This window comes from Phocoena phocoena, chromosome 5 (genome assembly GCF_963924675.1).
Source record: "Phocoena phocoena chromosome 5, mPhoPho1.1, whole genome shotgun sequence".
Taxonomy (NCBI): Eukaryota; Metazoa; Chordata; class Mammalia; order Artiodactyla; family Phocoenidae; genus Phocoena; species Phocoena phocoena.
The window spans coordinates 44437180-44454039 of record NC_089223.1 but is presented as its reverse complement, the minus strand read 5'-3'; the positions used below and the strand labels follow the sequence as shown (position 1 = coordinate 44454039).

The window sequence follows — 16860 nt, the reverse complement described above, 5'->3', positions numbered from 1 at the left end:
TCTATCCTGTTCCATTGATCTATATTCTGTTTTTGTGCCATACCATACTGGCTTCATTACTGTAGCTTTGTGGTATAGTCTAAAGTCCAGGAGCCTGATTTCTCCAGGTCTGTTTCTCTTTCTAAATATTGCTTTGACTATTTGGTGTCTTTTGTGTTTCCATACAAATTGTGAATTTTTTTGTCCTAGTTCTGTGAAAAATGCCATTGGTAGTTTGATAGGGATTGCACTGAATCTGTACATTGCTTTGGGTAGTAGAGTCATTTTCACTATGTTGATTCTTCCAATCCAAGAACATGGTATATCTCTCCATCTGTTTGTATCGTCTTTAATTTATTTCATCAGTGTGTTATAGTTTTCTGCATACAGGTCTTTTGTCTCCTTAAGTAGGTTTACTCCTAGGTATCTTATTCTCTTTGTTACAGTGGTAAATGGGAGTGTTTCCTTAATTTCTCTTTCAGATTTCTCATCATTAGTGTACAGGAATGCAAGAGATTTCTGTGCATTTATTTTGTATCCTGCTACTTTACCAAATTCATTGATTAGCTCTAGTAGTTTTCTGGTAGCGTCTTTAGGATTCTCTATGTATAGTATCATGTCTTCTGCAGTGACAGTTTTACTTCTTCTTTTCCGATTTGGATTCCTGTTATTTCTTTTTCTTCTCTGACTGCTTTGACTAAAACTTCCAAAACTGTACTGAATAATAGTGGTGAGAGTGGGCAACCTTGTCTTGTTCCTGATCTTAGTGGAAATGCTTTCAGTTTTTCACCATTGAGAGTGATGTTGGTTGTGCGTTTGTCATATATGGCCTTTATTATGTTGAGGTAAATACCCTCTATGCCTACTTTCTGGAGGGTTTCTGTCATAAATGGGTGTTGAATTTGCTCGAAAGATTTTTCTGCATCTATTGAGATAATCATATGGTTTTTCTCCTTCAGCTTGTTAATATGGTTTATCACATTGATTGATTTGCGTATATTGAAGAATCTTTGCATTCCTGGGATAAACCCCACTTGATCATGGTGTATGATCCTTTTAATGTGCTGTTGGATTCTGTTTGCTAGTATTTTGTTGAGGATTTTTGCATCTATGTTCATCAGTGATATTGGCCATAGTTTTCTTTCTTTGTGACATCTTGTCTGGTTTTGGTATCAGGCTGATGGTGGCCTCATAGAATGAGTTTGGGAGTGTTCCTCCCTCTGCTATATTTTGGAAGAGTTTGAGAAGGATAGGTGTTAGCTCTTCTCTAAATGTTTGATAGAATTCGCCTGTGAAGCCATCTGGTCCTGGGCTTTTGTTTGTTGGAAGATTTTTAATCACAGTCTCAATTTCATTGCTTGTTATTGGTCTGTTTATATTTTCTATTTCTTCCTGCTTCAGTCTCAGGAGATTGTGCATTTCTAAGAATTTGTCCATTTCTTCCAGGTTGTCCATTTTATTGGCATATAGTTGCTTGTAGTAATCTCTCATGATCCTTTGTATTTCTGCAGTGTCAGTTGTTACTTCACCTTTTTCATTTCTAATTCTGTTGATTTGAGTCCTCTCCCTTTTTTCTTGATGAGCCTGGCTAATGGTTTATCAGTTTTATCTTTTCAAAGGACCAGCTTTTAGTTTTATTGATCATTGCTATCATCTCCTTCATTTGTTTTTCATTTATTTCTGATCTGGTCTTTATGATTTCTTTCCTTCTGCTACTTTTTGGGGGTTTTTGTTCTTCTTCTCTAGCTGCTTTAGGTGTAAGGTTCGGTTGTTTATTTGAGATTTTTCTTGTTTCTTGAGGTAGGATGGTATTGCTATAAACTTCCCTCTTAGAACTGCTTTTGCTGCATCCCATAGGTTTTGGGTCATCGTGTTTTCATTGTCATTTTTTTCTAGGTATTTTTTGATTTCGTCTATGCTTTCTTCAGTGATCTCTTGGTTATTTAGTAGTATATTGTTTAGCGTCCATGTGTTTGTATCTTTTACAGTTTCTTTCCTGTAATTGATACCTAGTCTTATAGCATTGTGGTCAGAAAAGATACTTGATATGATTTTAATTTCCTTAAATTTACCAAGGCTTGATTTGTGACCCAAGATATGCTCTATCCTGGAGAATGTTCCATGAGCACCTGAGAAGAAACTGTATTCTGTTGTTTTTGGATGGAATGTTCTATAAATATCAATTAAGTCCATCTTGTCTAATGTGTCATTTGAAGCTTGTGTTTCCTTATTTATTTTCATTTTGGATGATCTGTCCATTGGTGAAATGGGGTGTTAAAGTCCCCCACTCTTACTGTGTTACTGTCAATTTCCCCTTATATGGCTGTTAGCATTTGCCTTATGTATTGAGGTGCTCCTATGTTCAGTGCATAAATATTTACAATTGTTTATCTTCTTCTTGGATTGATCACTTGATCATTATGTAGTGTCCTTCTTTGTGGTTTGTAATAATCCTTATTTTAAAGTCTATTTTGTCTGATATGAGAATTGCTACTCCAGCTTTCTTTTGATTTTCCATCCCCTCACTTTCAGTCTATATGTGTCTCTAGGTCTGAAGTGGGTCTCTTGTAGACAGCATATATACAGGTCTTGCTTTTTATCCATTCAGCCAGTCTATGTCTTTTGGTTGGAGTATTTAATCCATTTACATTTAAGGTAATTATCAATATGTATGTTCCTATTACCAGTTTCTTAATTGTTTGGGTTTGTTATTGTAGGTCCTTCCTTCTCTTGTGTTTCCTGCCTAGAGAAGTTCCTTTAGCACTTGTTGTAAAGCTGGTTTGGTGGTGCTGAATTCTCTTAGCTTTTGCTTGTCTGTAAAGGTTTTAATTTCTCTGTCAAATCTGAATGAGATCCTTGCTGGGAAGAGTAATTTTGGTTGTAGGTCTTTCCCTTTTATCAGTTTAATTATGTCCTGCAACACCATTCTGGGTTGCAGCATTTCTGCTGAAAGATCAGCTGCTAACTTGATGGGGATTCCCTTATATGTTATTTGTAGCTTTTCCTTTGCTGTTTGTATTTAATTTTTGATAGTTTGATTAATATGTGTCTTGGATTTCTCCAAAGAAGATATACAGTTTACCAACAAACACATGAAAGAATGCTCAACATCACTAATCATTAGAGAAATGCAAATCAAAACTACAATGAGGTATCACCTCACACCAGTCTGAATGGCCATCATCAAAAAATCTACAAATAATAAATGCCGGAGAGGGTGTGGAGAAACGGGAACCCTCTTACACTGTTGGTGGGAATGTAAATTGATACAGCCACTATGGAGAACAGAATGGAGGTTCCTTAAAAAACTAAAAATAGAACTACCATACAACCCAGCAATCCCACTACTGGGCATACACCCTGAGAAAACCATCATTCAAAAAGAGTCATGTACCACAATGTTCATTGCAGCTCTATTTACAGTAGCCAGGACACGGAAGCAACCTAAGTGTCCATTGACAGATGAATGGATAAAGAAGATGTGGCACATATATACAATGGAATATTACCCAGCCATAAACAGAAAAGAAATTGAGTTATTTGTAGTGAGGTGGATGGACCTAGAGTCTGTCATACAGAGTGAAATAAGTCAGAAAGAGAAAAAAAAATACCGTATGTTAACACATATATATGGAATCGAAAAAAATGGTTCTGAACAACCTAGGAGTAGGACTGGAATAAAGACACAGACCTACTAGAGAATGGACTTGAGGACATGAGGAGGGGGAAGGGTAAGCTGGAATGAATTTAGAGTGGCCTGGACATATATACACTACCAAATGTAAAATAGCTAGCTAGTGGGAAGCAGCCAGATAGCACAGGGAGATCAGCTGGGTGCTTTGTGACCACCTAGAGGGGTGTGCTAGGGAGAGTGGGAGAGAGATGCAAGAGGGAGGACATATGGGGATATATGTATATGTATAGCTGTTTCACTTTGTTATAAAGCAGAAACTAACACACCAGTGTAAAGCAATTATACTCCAATAAAGATGTTAAAAAATATATATTTGTGTGTCTTGGTGTGTTTCTCCTTGGATTTATCCTGTGTGGGACTCTCTGTGCTTCCTGGACTTGATTGACTATTTCCTTTCCCATATTAGGGAAGTTTTCATCTATAATCTCTTCAAATATTTTCTCAGTCCCTTTCGTTTTCTCTTCTTCTTCTGGGACCCCTATATTTCAAATTTTGGTGTGTTTAATGTTGTCCCAGAGGTCTCTGAGGCTGTCCTCAATTACTTTTCATTCTTTTTTCTTGATTCTGCTCTGAAGTAGTTATTTCCACTATTTTATCTTCCAGGCCACTTATCTGTTCTTCTGCCTGAGTTATTCTGCTATTGATTCCTTGTAGAGAATTTTTAATTTCATTTATTGTGTTGTTCATCATTGTTTCTTTGCTCTTTCGTTCTTCTATGTCCTTGTGAAATGTTCCTTGTATTTTCTCCATTCTATTTCCACGATTTTGGATCATCTTTACTATCAGTGCTCTGAATTCTTTTTCAGGTAGACTGCCTATTTCCTCTTCATTTGTTTGTTCTGGTGGGTTTTTATCTTGCTGCTTCATCTGCTGTGTATTTATCTGTCTTCTCATTTTGCTTACTGTGTTTGGGGTCTCCTTTTCACAGGCTGCAGGTTCATAGTTCCTGTTGTTTTTGGTGTCTGCCCCCAGTGGGTAAGTTTGGTTCAGTGGGTTGTGTATGCTTCCTGGTGGAGGGGACTGGTGCCTGTGTTCTGGTGGATGAATCTGGATCTTGTCTTTCTGGTGGGCAGGACCACATCCAGTGGTGTGTTTTGGTGTGCCTGTGAACTTATTATGATTTTAGGCAGCCTTTCTGCTAATGTGTGGGGTTGTGTTCCTGTCTTGCTAGTTGTTTGGCATAGGGTGTCCAGCACTGAATCTTGCTGGTCGTTGAGTGGAGCTGGGTCTTAGTGTTGAGATGGAGTTCTCTGGGAGAGCTCTCTCTGATTGAAATTACAAGGGGCTGGGAGGTCTCTGGTGGACCAATGTCCTGAACTTGGCTCTCCCATCTCAGAGGCTCATGCCTGACACCCGGCCAGAGCACCAAGACCCTGTCAACCACACAGCTCAGAAGAAAATGGAGGGCTTCCCTGGTGGCATAGTGGTTGAGAGTCCGCCTGCCGATGCAGGGGACACGGGTTCGTGCTCTGGTCCGGGAAGATCCCACATGCCGGGGAGCGGCTCAGGCCGCTGAGCCTGTGCGTCCGGAGCCTGTGCTCCGCAACGGGAGAGGCCATAACAGTGAGAGGCCCGCCTACGGGGAAAAAAAAAAGGGAGAAAAGAAAAGAAAGAAAAATAAATTAAATGAATAAAGTCATTTAAAAAATATACTATTAAAGTAAAAAAGTAATAAAAACAAGAAGAGAACAACCAAACCAATAAACAAATCCACCAATGATAACAAGCACTAAAAACTGTACTAAAAACAAAATGGACAGACAGAACCCTAGGACAAATGGTAAAAGCAAACCTATACACAGACAAAATCACATGAAGAAGTATACACATAGACACTCACAAAAGGAGAAAAAGGAAAATATATACATATATATATTAAAAAAAGGGAAGAGAGCAACCAAATCAATAAACAAATCTACCAATAATAATAAGCTCTAAATACTAAACTAAGATTAACATAAAACTAGAAACAAATTAGACACAGAAAGCAAACCCCAAGTCTACAGGTGCTCCCAAAGTCCTCCGCCTCAATGTTGGGATGATTCATTGTCTCTTCAGGTATTCCAGAGATGCAGGGTACATCAAGTTGATTGTGGAGATTTAATCCGCTGCTCCTGAGGCTGCTGGGAGGATTTCCCTTTCTCTTCTTTGTTCGCACAGCTCCCGGGGTTCAGCTTTGGATTTGGCCCCGCCTCTGCGTGTAGGTCACCGGAGGGCGTCTGTTCTTCGCTCAGACAGGACGGGGTTAAAGGAGCCGATGATTCGGGGGCTCTGGCTCACTCAGGCCGGCGGGGGGCGCGTGGGGGGTGGGGGTCGAGGGAGGGGTATGGAATGCAGGGCGAGCCTGTGGCGGCAGGGGCCTGTGTGACATTGCAACAGCCTGAGGCGCGCCGTGCGTTCTTCCGGGGAAGTTGTCCCTGGATCACGGGACCCTGGCAGTGGCGGGCTGCACAGGCTCCCGGGACGGGAGGTATGGAGAGTGACCTGTGCCTGCACATAGGCTTCTTGGTGGCTGCAGCAGCAGCCTTAGTGTTTCATGTCCGTCTCTGGTGTCTGCGCTGATAGCTGCGGCTCATGCCCTTCTCTGGAGCTCGTTCATGCGGTGCTCTGAATCCCCTCTCCTCGCGCACCCCAAAACAATGGTCTCTTGCCTCTTAGGCAGGCCCAGACTTTTTTCCGGACTCCCTCCTGGCTAGCTGTGGTGCACTAGCCCCCTTCAGGTTGTGTTCACACAGCCAACCCCAGTCCTCTCCCTGGGATCTGACCTCAGAAGCCCGAGCCTCAGCACCCAGCCCCGCCCTGCCCCAGTGGGTGAGAAGACAAGCCTCTCAGGCTGGTGAGTGCTGGTCGACACCGATCCCCTGTGCGGGAATCTCTCCGCTTTGCCCTCTGCACCCCTGTTGCTGTGCTCTCCTCCATGGCTCCGAAGCTTCCCCCCACCTGCCCAATCCCCATCTCCACCAGTGAAGGGGCTTCCTAGTGTGTGGAAACTTTTCCTTCTTCACAGCTCCCTCCCAGAGGTGCAGGTCCCATCCCTATTCTTTTGTCTCTGTTTTTCCTTTTTCTTTTGCCCTACCCAGGTATGTGGGGAGTTTCTTGCCTTTTGGGAAGTCTGAGGTCTTCTGCCAACATTCCGTAGGTGTTCTGTAGGAGTTGTTCCACGTGTAGATGTATTTTTGATGTGTTTGTGGGGAGGAAGTTGATCTCCATGTCTTACTCCTCCGCCATCTTGAAGGTCCTCCCTCCCATATCCCTTTTGATCACATCCCAGTGGCAAGGATGTAGCTACACAAAGCTGTGAGGTTGCTGGGAAATCTAGACCCTAACTGGGCATCTAGTCACTTAACTAAGAGTCAGCAGTTGTATTTTTAAGTAGGGGAGCAGTAATATTGCATTTAGCAATCTCCAGCACACACTCGTTCTCACCTTCAGGAAACATTTATTGAGTAGCTGCTGCAGGAGAAAGCTTAGATTTTGGAAGTGGGAGACATGTAATATGTGCGAGTGTGTTTCAGTAGTTGTGACGGCAACATGTGAGAGGATATTAGGAGCCAAGATGCTGTGAGTCCCACCTAAGAGAGGGCTGAGGGTGAGTTAGGAAGGACTTCCCAGAGGTGATGCTTTAGCAAAAGTATTCTTTGGCTTCCTCTTTATCTCAGCCTCTCCATATGGTGACACCAACCAGAATAAGCTGCAGTCAGTGTCTTAGTTTGGGTTCTTCCAAGAGCAGAGGTGTGTTAGTCTGCTAGGGCCACCATCATAAAGCAGTGCAGACTGAGCAGCTTAAACAGCAGAAACCTATTGTGTCACAGATCTAGGGGCTGGAAGTCTGAGATCATGGTGTTGGCAGGGTTGGTTCCTCCTGAGGGAAGGCTCTGTTCCAGACCTCTCTCCTGGGCTTGTAGGTACCTGTCTTCATGTTCACATGGCATTCTCCCTCTATGTGTCTGTCTGTGTCGAACTTTCCCCTTCATCTGCAATGATCCTATTTCCAAATAAGGTCACATGGTGAGGTACTGAGGGTTAGGATGTCAACGTATGAATATGGGGGGCATAACTCATCCCACAACAGGAGGCTTGGAAGAAAATCTGAAGCAGAGAAGCTGAGAATCTCCCACAGCCTGAGCTTGAGGTGGGAGCAGACAACAGGCGTAGAGCCATCCACAGCTGTGCTGAAAGCCAGGAGGGCCAGGGCGATCTCCTAACATCCCATTAGGAAGGCAGTTTCTTCAAAGATGCTTTTTTCTCAAACCACTTCCCTGACCTGGACTGAACTTCCTCTAATGTGCTAGCCCTCCAGGGGAATTGGAAAAACTGACAGGGTCAATGTGGGTCTCCGTAACACTGCCAGGTACATAGTTTAGCCAGCAGGTTGGTGACTAAAAACACTTTGGATGGGATTTAAAGCCTTCAAGGTATTTCAAACAGTAACTACCTGCTGTGACAGCCAGTAGGGACAATATGTTATTAGAAGCACCATCTTGCAGGTGAGTGAACAACTAAAGTCTTCCAATACACAATTAGCAACAGCTAAAAAAAATTTTTTAAGTGTACAGAGATTGAAAATCTGTGCTTAATAGGACCTCTTAGGTATTAACCGTAGTGGATGAACTAAATTCATTTACCATATATGTTTTGAGAACCTACTGTGTGCCAGGCACTATTCTAGGTGCACATTGGTGAAGAAACAACAAAATCTTGTCCTCTTGAAGCTTACCTTATAATGCAACTTGTTACCCTCCTGCACTTAATTATGGATATCACTTAAATGATAATATTAAATACCCCATCAAAATCAATATTTCAGACAAGAAAAAGGTTATAGTCAAAAAATTATTCTATGATTCAATTCAAAAAAATTATAATGGTATTTCAGTGGTAGAACTATGAGTGGTATTGTGATTCTTTACTACTTTCCTGTGTTTTTCACATTTTCTTTAATGGACATGTATCCCTTTTATATTGAAAAAAAAAATTAAAGGATAAGGGTGAAATCCAAGAGGCTCCTTGTCTAGCCCAGAAAAGCTAGATAAGTTTTACAAAAAGTACTCCTAACAGAATACAATATATATATATATATATATATATATATGTATATATATACATACATATATATATGTTTGTGTGTGTATATATGTGTGTGTGTCATTTCAACGTGTAATCACGTAAGAAAAAAAAAAGTACTCCCAGCAGGCCTAAACTTTGGAGGTGGACAACGTTTGAGTTCCAGTCTCAGCACTGCTCTCTTATTAGCTGTGTGACCTCAGATAGGTCACATTTCTTTCCTAATTTTATTAGTATCATAATCTAGAAAAATAATGCCAACCTTGACCTCCCAGAGCTGTTGAGATAAAAGTCTATATAAGCAAATCTGAAACAGTGTTCTGCACATGGTAGGTACTCAATGTTTGCTACATTGAATTGGGAAAGACCCACTAAGATCAAGCCCAGAGCTCTCATGCACTGCTAGCGGGAATGTAAAACATTACTACCACTTTGGAAAATAGTTTGGCAGTTTCCTAAAAAGTTAAGCATACACCTTACATATATTCCCACCCTCCCACTCTTAGAGATTTACCCAGGAAAAATGAAAACTTAGGTCCAGACAAAGACTTGTGCATAAGTGATCATAGCAGCCTTATTTGTAATAGCCCCAAACTGGAAATAACCTAAATGTCCATGAACAGGTAAATGAATAAACAATCTATGCTATAACCATCCAATGGAATACTACTTGGCAATGAAAAGGAATGAACTATTAATACATGCTTCAATATGGATAACTCAAAAACAATTATGCTAAGTGTAAGAAATGCATAAAGTAGTATATACTGTATGATTCTATTTATAAAAAGTTAGAGAAAATACCAACTAACCTATAATGACAGATGACAATTCATTTGCTTCTTTGGGATGGGGTAGGGCACAAGAAAGGGAAAGATGGAAGGATTACAGAGTGTCAGTTAAAAACTTTTGGGGTAATGGATACATTCCTATTTTGACTGAGATGATGGTTTCATGGATGTACCAAAGGTAATGAAATTGTACACTTTAAATATGTATAATTTATTATATGTCAATTTCCCCTCAATAAAAAATAAAAAGATCAATCCCAGCACTTCCTTCCCAAGAGGAAGGAAGATCTACCACCTTTCTTTTTTTTTTTTTTCCAATGCTCAAGGTTTTTATTGGGGGACTGGTTACATGGGCACCCTCTACATAGTACAAACCAAAATTGTAGAATCCCAGAAGGAAAGCAAGTGTTCAACATAAACCAAATTGTACAAATAATCGAGGCGCAGAGAGTCCCTCTTATCAGTTGGAGTGTAGTCATCCTTCATCTAGAACATACCAAAATTCCATGTTCCTAGAGAGAATCTGAGAGCCCATCTTGCAAGCTGGCATTTCTGATGGCAGCTATAGGCCTCCTAAGCATGTTAACTTTTTTCCGCCCCCTTAACTAATGAGTTCTACCACTTTTCTTAATCAGTCTTAGACTCTCATAAGGGGAACGGGGAGTTAGGTGACCAGTTGATTGTGAGAATCCACACACGTATTTCCCCATGAGCTGTGAGAGTGGATTCACAGCAGGGGAATAGGTTTAAATTTCTCAGTGCAGCCAGTCTCAAGTTATTAAATTTTTAAAGAATGGTATGGATTTCTGTCCAGAACCACAAGACAAAACTGTAAGATAGGGGTCGGGGGAGCTACATTTTTTGCCTGTCTAGAGCTGGTGTAGCAAGCACGAACATAAATATAAAATGCCTCATCAAAAAAGTAACACCCTAATATTCAGGAGGCTATTTTATCTGGGTGACAAATTTCAGATGATAAAGAGAGCTGCAAATATAACCCACGCTGGCTGATGTGTTTTATTTTTAAGATAAAGCAATGATATTGATGTCACAGTTAAATGTAAAATAGTCAAAGGAGAATCTCTTTGTTTTTTTTATAGAAAAGACTAAATGGTTTTCCCAGGATTAACAATGACAAATAATAAATCCCAGGAAGCAGCAAATGAATTTCAGGACCAAAGCGAAGGACTAGCTTAAATAGAGGACTACTGTAACACCCAGAATCAGAAAGAGAGAATTTGTGCTGAGGGACTAAAGGATATGATTTTGTTTCAGTCTTGGCTGCCACCAGAGGATGGACCCCAGAAGCCCTAAGATAGAAGCAAGAATTCTGGGTTGTTTTGCTAAATATTGTTGAGCATTTGAAAACATAGAGATATTATTCATTAGTGGGATACTTGGGCATTATTTAAAAATCACATCACTTCAGATTTTTTTTTTTTTTTTACTTTTAGAATGACTCTGAAAAAAATTAACAAGTTTTCTCTGTCTCATGTTATTAAAAGACACTGGTTTTCTAGGTCATTTTAGAGTTGAGAAAGAATGATTGTTCAAACCTCAAATTCATGCAGTAAGCTTTGTTACTTCCAGCCTGGCCAGAGTGGTATATGAGAAGCTAGAATCATAGATCCAAGAGTGAAAGGGACCTTGAAGAACATCCAAGGACATTATGGGTGCCGGGGATGGCTCACTAGTCACAAAAACAAGGCTGTTTAGCCAAGCCCTATGACTCCAGTGTTTAAACGCTAAGCCATCACACAATATCAAAAATTAGGGCAGGTTTTCAGAAAGGACTACGAGGCTATGGGAGAATATAAAACTTAAGAGCGAGGAGTTTGGAGAATAAGGCAATGGCTCTACATTTCACAGATTTGACCTGCATACATAAACCCCAAGAGAAAGGAGAATAACATTTATTGAGCCCCTGCGGTTACCTTGGCACATAGTAGAAGCCTAGATAATTAAGTTAGCATGTGCTCCCACAGAACATATGCTGTTGTAGGGAAAAAACACACAAGCAACTCTAACCCAAGGTCTCAGAGGGCAGCACATCAATGCTATAAGAAAACTACAAGGGGCTCTCTCTGGTGAGTGTGCCATTTCCCTCACCCGAGAGGGATGGCTAACCTCTTGACACCCTTTCTCTGGTTCTGTCGTCTTCTTTTGCTAGGTATCCAGATTAGTTCCTTTACTCAAGCTGACCTCACTTCAGGACGCGTTCAGTATATCCACTCCAGTGAGACCGAAAAGCATTCAGATGCCTTCGGTTTTACGCTCTCCGATGGAGTCAACGAGGTGGGTGAGGAACTTGCTTCGCTCCTTGATGGGTATTGATGCAGTGCCATCATCTTTGATTGGAGGGTGCTGAGCCACCGGTGCTGTGAGAACTTCATTCCCCTCTGCCCTCAGCCCAGGACAGAGGCGAAGAGAACTCTTATCTTGCCAGAGAGAACTCACTTCTGGGTTCCTAGTTGGTCAGTCATGCCAGGAATGGTGTGAAAGGGAATGCAGAGAGTGCCTACCTTCTCCTCGGGTGGGTGCTGGGGACAGGTGACCCACCTGCACTTTTCTGCCATGTAGGTGACTCAGACTTTCCACATTACTCTTCGCCCTGTGGATGACTCACTGCCCGTTGTACAGAACTTGGGGATGCGGGTACAGGAAGGTGTGAGGAAGACCGTCACAGAGTTTGAGCTCAAGGCGGTAGATGCAGACACAGAGGTAAGAGTCCTCCCCTGGGTTGTCCGGACAAATGAGAGGCTGATCTAGTGGTACCTACTGCTTTGCGACAGTGCATCCTGAGGGTGGGGTGGGATGGTGAGTGTGGTGCAAGCATCCTCGAAGGATTAAAAACCAGAACATACCATGGCCTGCTGGAGAAGAGGAAATACATTTGAAATCAAGTTGTTTTTCAACCCTTTCTGAAACCCTAAATACATTTATTCTTTCCTATGATTATGTGCAACAATCATTTTAACATGCTGATTTTTCTTATGATCCACAGAAAATTAGGTAGATGACATTTCACGTAGTGTTTTTATTACTCCCTGTTAGTGAACAAGGAATTCCTTCACCTGTACACTTTTACCTCCTTTACTGAGACTTCAGTGGGTGACAGCTAATTATTGCAATTTGAGCATTCTCAAAGAACCAGGCTTTACACAGTCAAATAGGGCATGTAGAGACTAAACTCTCCCTCTCCTAATGCTTTCTAATTAAAGTATCTAACATGCTGATATGATTTAGCTTCCATTAAGAGTACCACGCACTTATTAATTAGTCCTATGTATGCCCACCCCCGTGCCAGCATGCATTCATTTCTTTATTCATTCTTTCAGCAAATATTTATTACCCGCTAAGTTCCAGGGTCTGCTCTAGATGCTAAAGACAGCACTGTGAATAAAACAGATCAAAGTTTCAGCCTTAGGGAGTTTACAACCTTTGGTTAGGGGGACAGACAATAAAGAATGAAAGAACATAGACTATCATGTCAGATATGATAAGTGCTAGGAATAAAAATAAAGAGACAAAAGCAATAGTGATTGATGGGGATGCTATTTCAAGCAGAGTGGTCAGGGAACATTTCTCTGAGGAGCTGATATTTGAGCAGAGCTAGGAAGAGAAAGAGCAGGGTATGCAGTTTCCTGGAAGAAGCCCTTTCCAGGCAGAGGAATCAGGAGGGCAAAGGCCCTGTAGTCAAGCGTGCTTGGAACATTTGAGTTGCGACACAACAGCCAAGAGTCTGGACCCCAGTGAACAAACGGGACAGAAGGATGAGGCCAGAGAAGAACCGTGGGACCGGGTCACAGAGGGCCTTCCTGGCCCAGGTCAGGCCTCTGTATTTTATTCCAAGTTGGTGGGAAATCACTGGAGAGTCCTGAGCAGGGTTTTCTACCTCTTTAATTTTCCTTCTGCATGTCACCCTGGAAGCAGCCGTTGGAAATGGGAAATTTGCTTCTGTTCTGCTGCATATGAGATGCTATATATAAGAGTTTCGGAAAAGTGTATGTGGGTTGGGGGGAGGGTGAATGGAAAGGAAATGAGTAATTTTAAAAGGTCTAGTTCTTAATCATCCGAAAGGTTAAAAATTCAGGTTTTCCCCTATAACCCTTAATGGGCAAATTTAAACGTCATCTGAAAACAGAAGGCACCAGAATATAAGTTCGATTATAGAAACCAATATAATTTCTCTCCTTAGCTTGATTTTTGGTATCTATAAAGAAAATGCAATCTTTGTTTTATAAATGTCTTTAGGTTTGGCTGCCCTTGACCGCCTGTGGCCATCACTCACACCTCTGGCTTCTGTTCCAGAATTCCCTTCTTCTCTTGCCTTTTGCCTCCCTGACAGGCCGAGTCTGTCACATTCATGATCGTGCAGCCCCCGCGTCATGGCACCATTGAGCGAACCACCAACGGGCAGCCCTTCCAGCACACCTCCACCTTCACCATGGAGGACGTCTATCAGAACCGGGTCCGCTACAGCCACGACGGCAGCAACTCCCTCAAAGACTGGTTCACCTTCACCGTTGCTGACGGGACGAATCCCTTCTTTATTATTGAGGAAGGAGGAAAAGAGGTGAGGGGCGAAGACAGTGGAGAGGGAGGCACAGCAAAGCATGCCAGAAGCTGTCTGGAGGCAGAACATGGCCTTTTTAGACCAAGGATAACATTGTTTGAGTTTTGGTTCTGTCACATACTAATTGGGCCTTGGGCAAATTACTTACCTTCTCTAAGCCTCAGCTTTTCATCTGTAAAATGGGCACAGGAACGATCACCAGCTTCAATTAGCCTAAGGATCAACGGAGGTAATCCACATGAAGTGCTTAACACCGTTGGCAAAGAGTGAGTGCAAAATAAATGAGAGTTATTGTTATTATCACCGCTATTATTTCTCCTCTTCCTTTTCACTCACCCTTTATTCCTTGCATTTTTCTTTCATCTGGTTTTTCAATAATATCACATGGTTCCAAATTGTCTCCCGAGCCAGCCAGAGTTTCTCTATCTCATGAAGAATTACAGTCAAGAGTACGGCTTTTGCGTCCAAAAGACACTGATTTAAATTCTACCTCTGTCACTTACTAATTGAGTGTCTTTGTAAGTCATTTAACCTTTCTAAGCCTCAGCTTCCCTGGCCGTAAAATGGGGATGATATCTACCCTCCTGATACACATGGAGCATGTAGCCCAGTACCTCACACAGGAGACATAGGAAATATCTGATAAACTGTGGCTGTAATCATCATCATTGTTACCATTTTAGGACCAGCTTGTGAAACAGGTGAAGATGATTTTCTTTTGAGGTCATGAAGCTGTTAAGCGTTTCTTCCTTAGGAGAATTGCTTCCCTCTAACATTCAGATGTTCAGGAAACTAAGAGCCCCCTCCCACTACCTTCCCCACCATTTTAACTCATTTTTAGAAGATTTCTTGCAGTATCATAACCCTCCCCTGGGAATAACTGCAACTCTGGAGAAAGGTGGACTCATGGATACCCCTGCATGTCACACAGCTATCTGACTCAGCAGAAGCATTTTAGTGAGCATGTTATCACACCCTGCTGTTTATTTCCAGGATAACCAAGGGGTCAACTTCTTAGGCCTGCAGAGGTTTTTTTCCCCTACTTTGATGATGAATGATTCTTTTCCTGACAGAAAGATCCTCTGGCATGCTTTAGAAACAAACAGCCTGTGAGACGATCATTCTCAGTTGGCCAAGGTGTCAGTGGGATGGCTCCTGGGATTTCCCTGCCATTTCAGCACCTGCACTGCCTCTCCACCTGGCAGGTCATCACGTTCATTTTCCCTCTCCCAAACCGTAACTGCTCCCCAGTTAGTTTGATTTTCAGAAGAGAAAAAAGATTTCGGAATTAATCAGCAAGAGGGTCACCTCTATGATAAACATAAAAGGTCACAGCAGATCTCCAGAGGGACCGTGTCATTTTGAAAATGGAAATTATCTAGAAGGAGGGTTGTAGAAGATTGAAACACCAGCATCTTGCTGTCCTGTATGCCAGCTTGCTGTATCTGCTCAGAAACAGGGAGGTGCTGGATCAGACTCCCCATGTATGTTTGAATGTATATGTGTGTATCTGTGTGAGAATGAAGTTATAAACCGAAATTTCTTTGTATTATTCCCACAAACACTTTTATTCTTGATTTCTTCTGCCCCCTTTCCCCATGTAGACAGCTCTCTCTCAAAAAAAAGGAAAGAAAAACAAAAGGAAATCTCTTCCCATGAAACATCTTTTCACATCTGGCAGAATCCTACCTGGAGACTTTGACATTAACATTTTGATTATGAAAATCATGAGAAGTCCGACCAAAACAAAATGGTCGGGCAATTTCTAGCAAGCGTGCCTTCAGAATTAACTTAGCGGGCGCCAAAGCTGATGCGCAGGTGACGTCATTACGTTAGCGTCAGGCGCAGGAGTATTTAAGTGAACCTGAGCCGGCGCAGAGTCGGAAAACTCCGGCGAACGTAAGAATGGCGGGTACGGGTTTGGTGGCCGGAGGGGTTGTGGTGGACGCGCTGACATATTTTGACCGAGGTTATGAAGCGCCTGGTGTGCGGGAAGCGGCTGCGGCATTGGTGGAGGAGGAAACACGCAGATACCGACCTACCAAGAAGTACCTGAGCCGCCTGAGAGCCCCGGATTATTCCACTCTTGAAACCAACATAATGAGAAATGAATTTGAAAGATTGGCTGCTCGAAAACCAATTGAATTGCTCAGTATGGAACGATATGAACTTCCAGCCCCTTCCTCGGGTCAGAAAAATGACATTACTGCTTGGCAAGAATGCGTAAACAGTTCAATGGCCCAGTTAGAGCATCAAGCGGTTCGAACTGAGAATCTGGAACTAATGTCACAGCATGGATGCAATGCCTGGAAAGTGTATAATGAAAATCTAGTTCGTATGATTGAACATGCACAGAAAGAGCTCCAGAAGTTAAGGAAACATATTCAAGACTTCAACTGGCAGCGAAAGAACATGCAACTCGCAGCTGGATCTAAATGAAGAGAAATGGAGTCAACTTGGGTATCCCTGGTCAGTAAGAATTATGAGATTGAAAGGACTATTGTAAGATTAGAAAATGAACTCTTTCACATGAAGCAGCAACATGGAGAGGCAAACAAAGAAAACATACGGCAAGGCTTCTGAAAAAGACTAATCTGGTGGGTAGAAAGGAAGGCATGTTGGGCTTTCACAGACGATCAGACATCTGAACTGTGAAAAACAACAGCATCTTACGGAAATCATCAGTGGTTAAATGTTTGGAAAGCATAGAATGTGGACTGTTATATTCTGTTGGTACATTTCAGCAAAATAAAAAA

General features: G+C 41.9%; 1 protein-coding gene and 1 pseudogene across 1 annotated transcript in view; both read left to right on the top strand.

Annotated features, from left to right (window-relative positions):
• Positions 1–16860, top strand: part of FRAS1 (Fraser extracellular matrix complex subunit 1) — a 455620-nt gene that overhangs the window by 377535 nt on the left and 61225 nt on the right. The window contains exons 48-50 of the mRNA XM_065877453.1: positions 11699–11823; positions 12109–12249; positions 13877–14104. Coding sequence (XP_065733525.1) covers positions 11699–11823; positions 12109–12249; positions 13877–14104 — 494 coding nt within the window. The remainder of the gene's footprint in view (positions 1–11698; positions 11824–12108; positions 12250–13876; positions 14105–16860) is intronic.
• Positions 16010–16687, top strand: LOC136123869 (pre-mRNA-splicing factor SPF27 pseudogene; annotated as a pseudogene).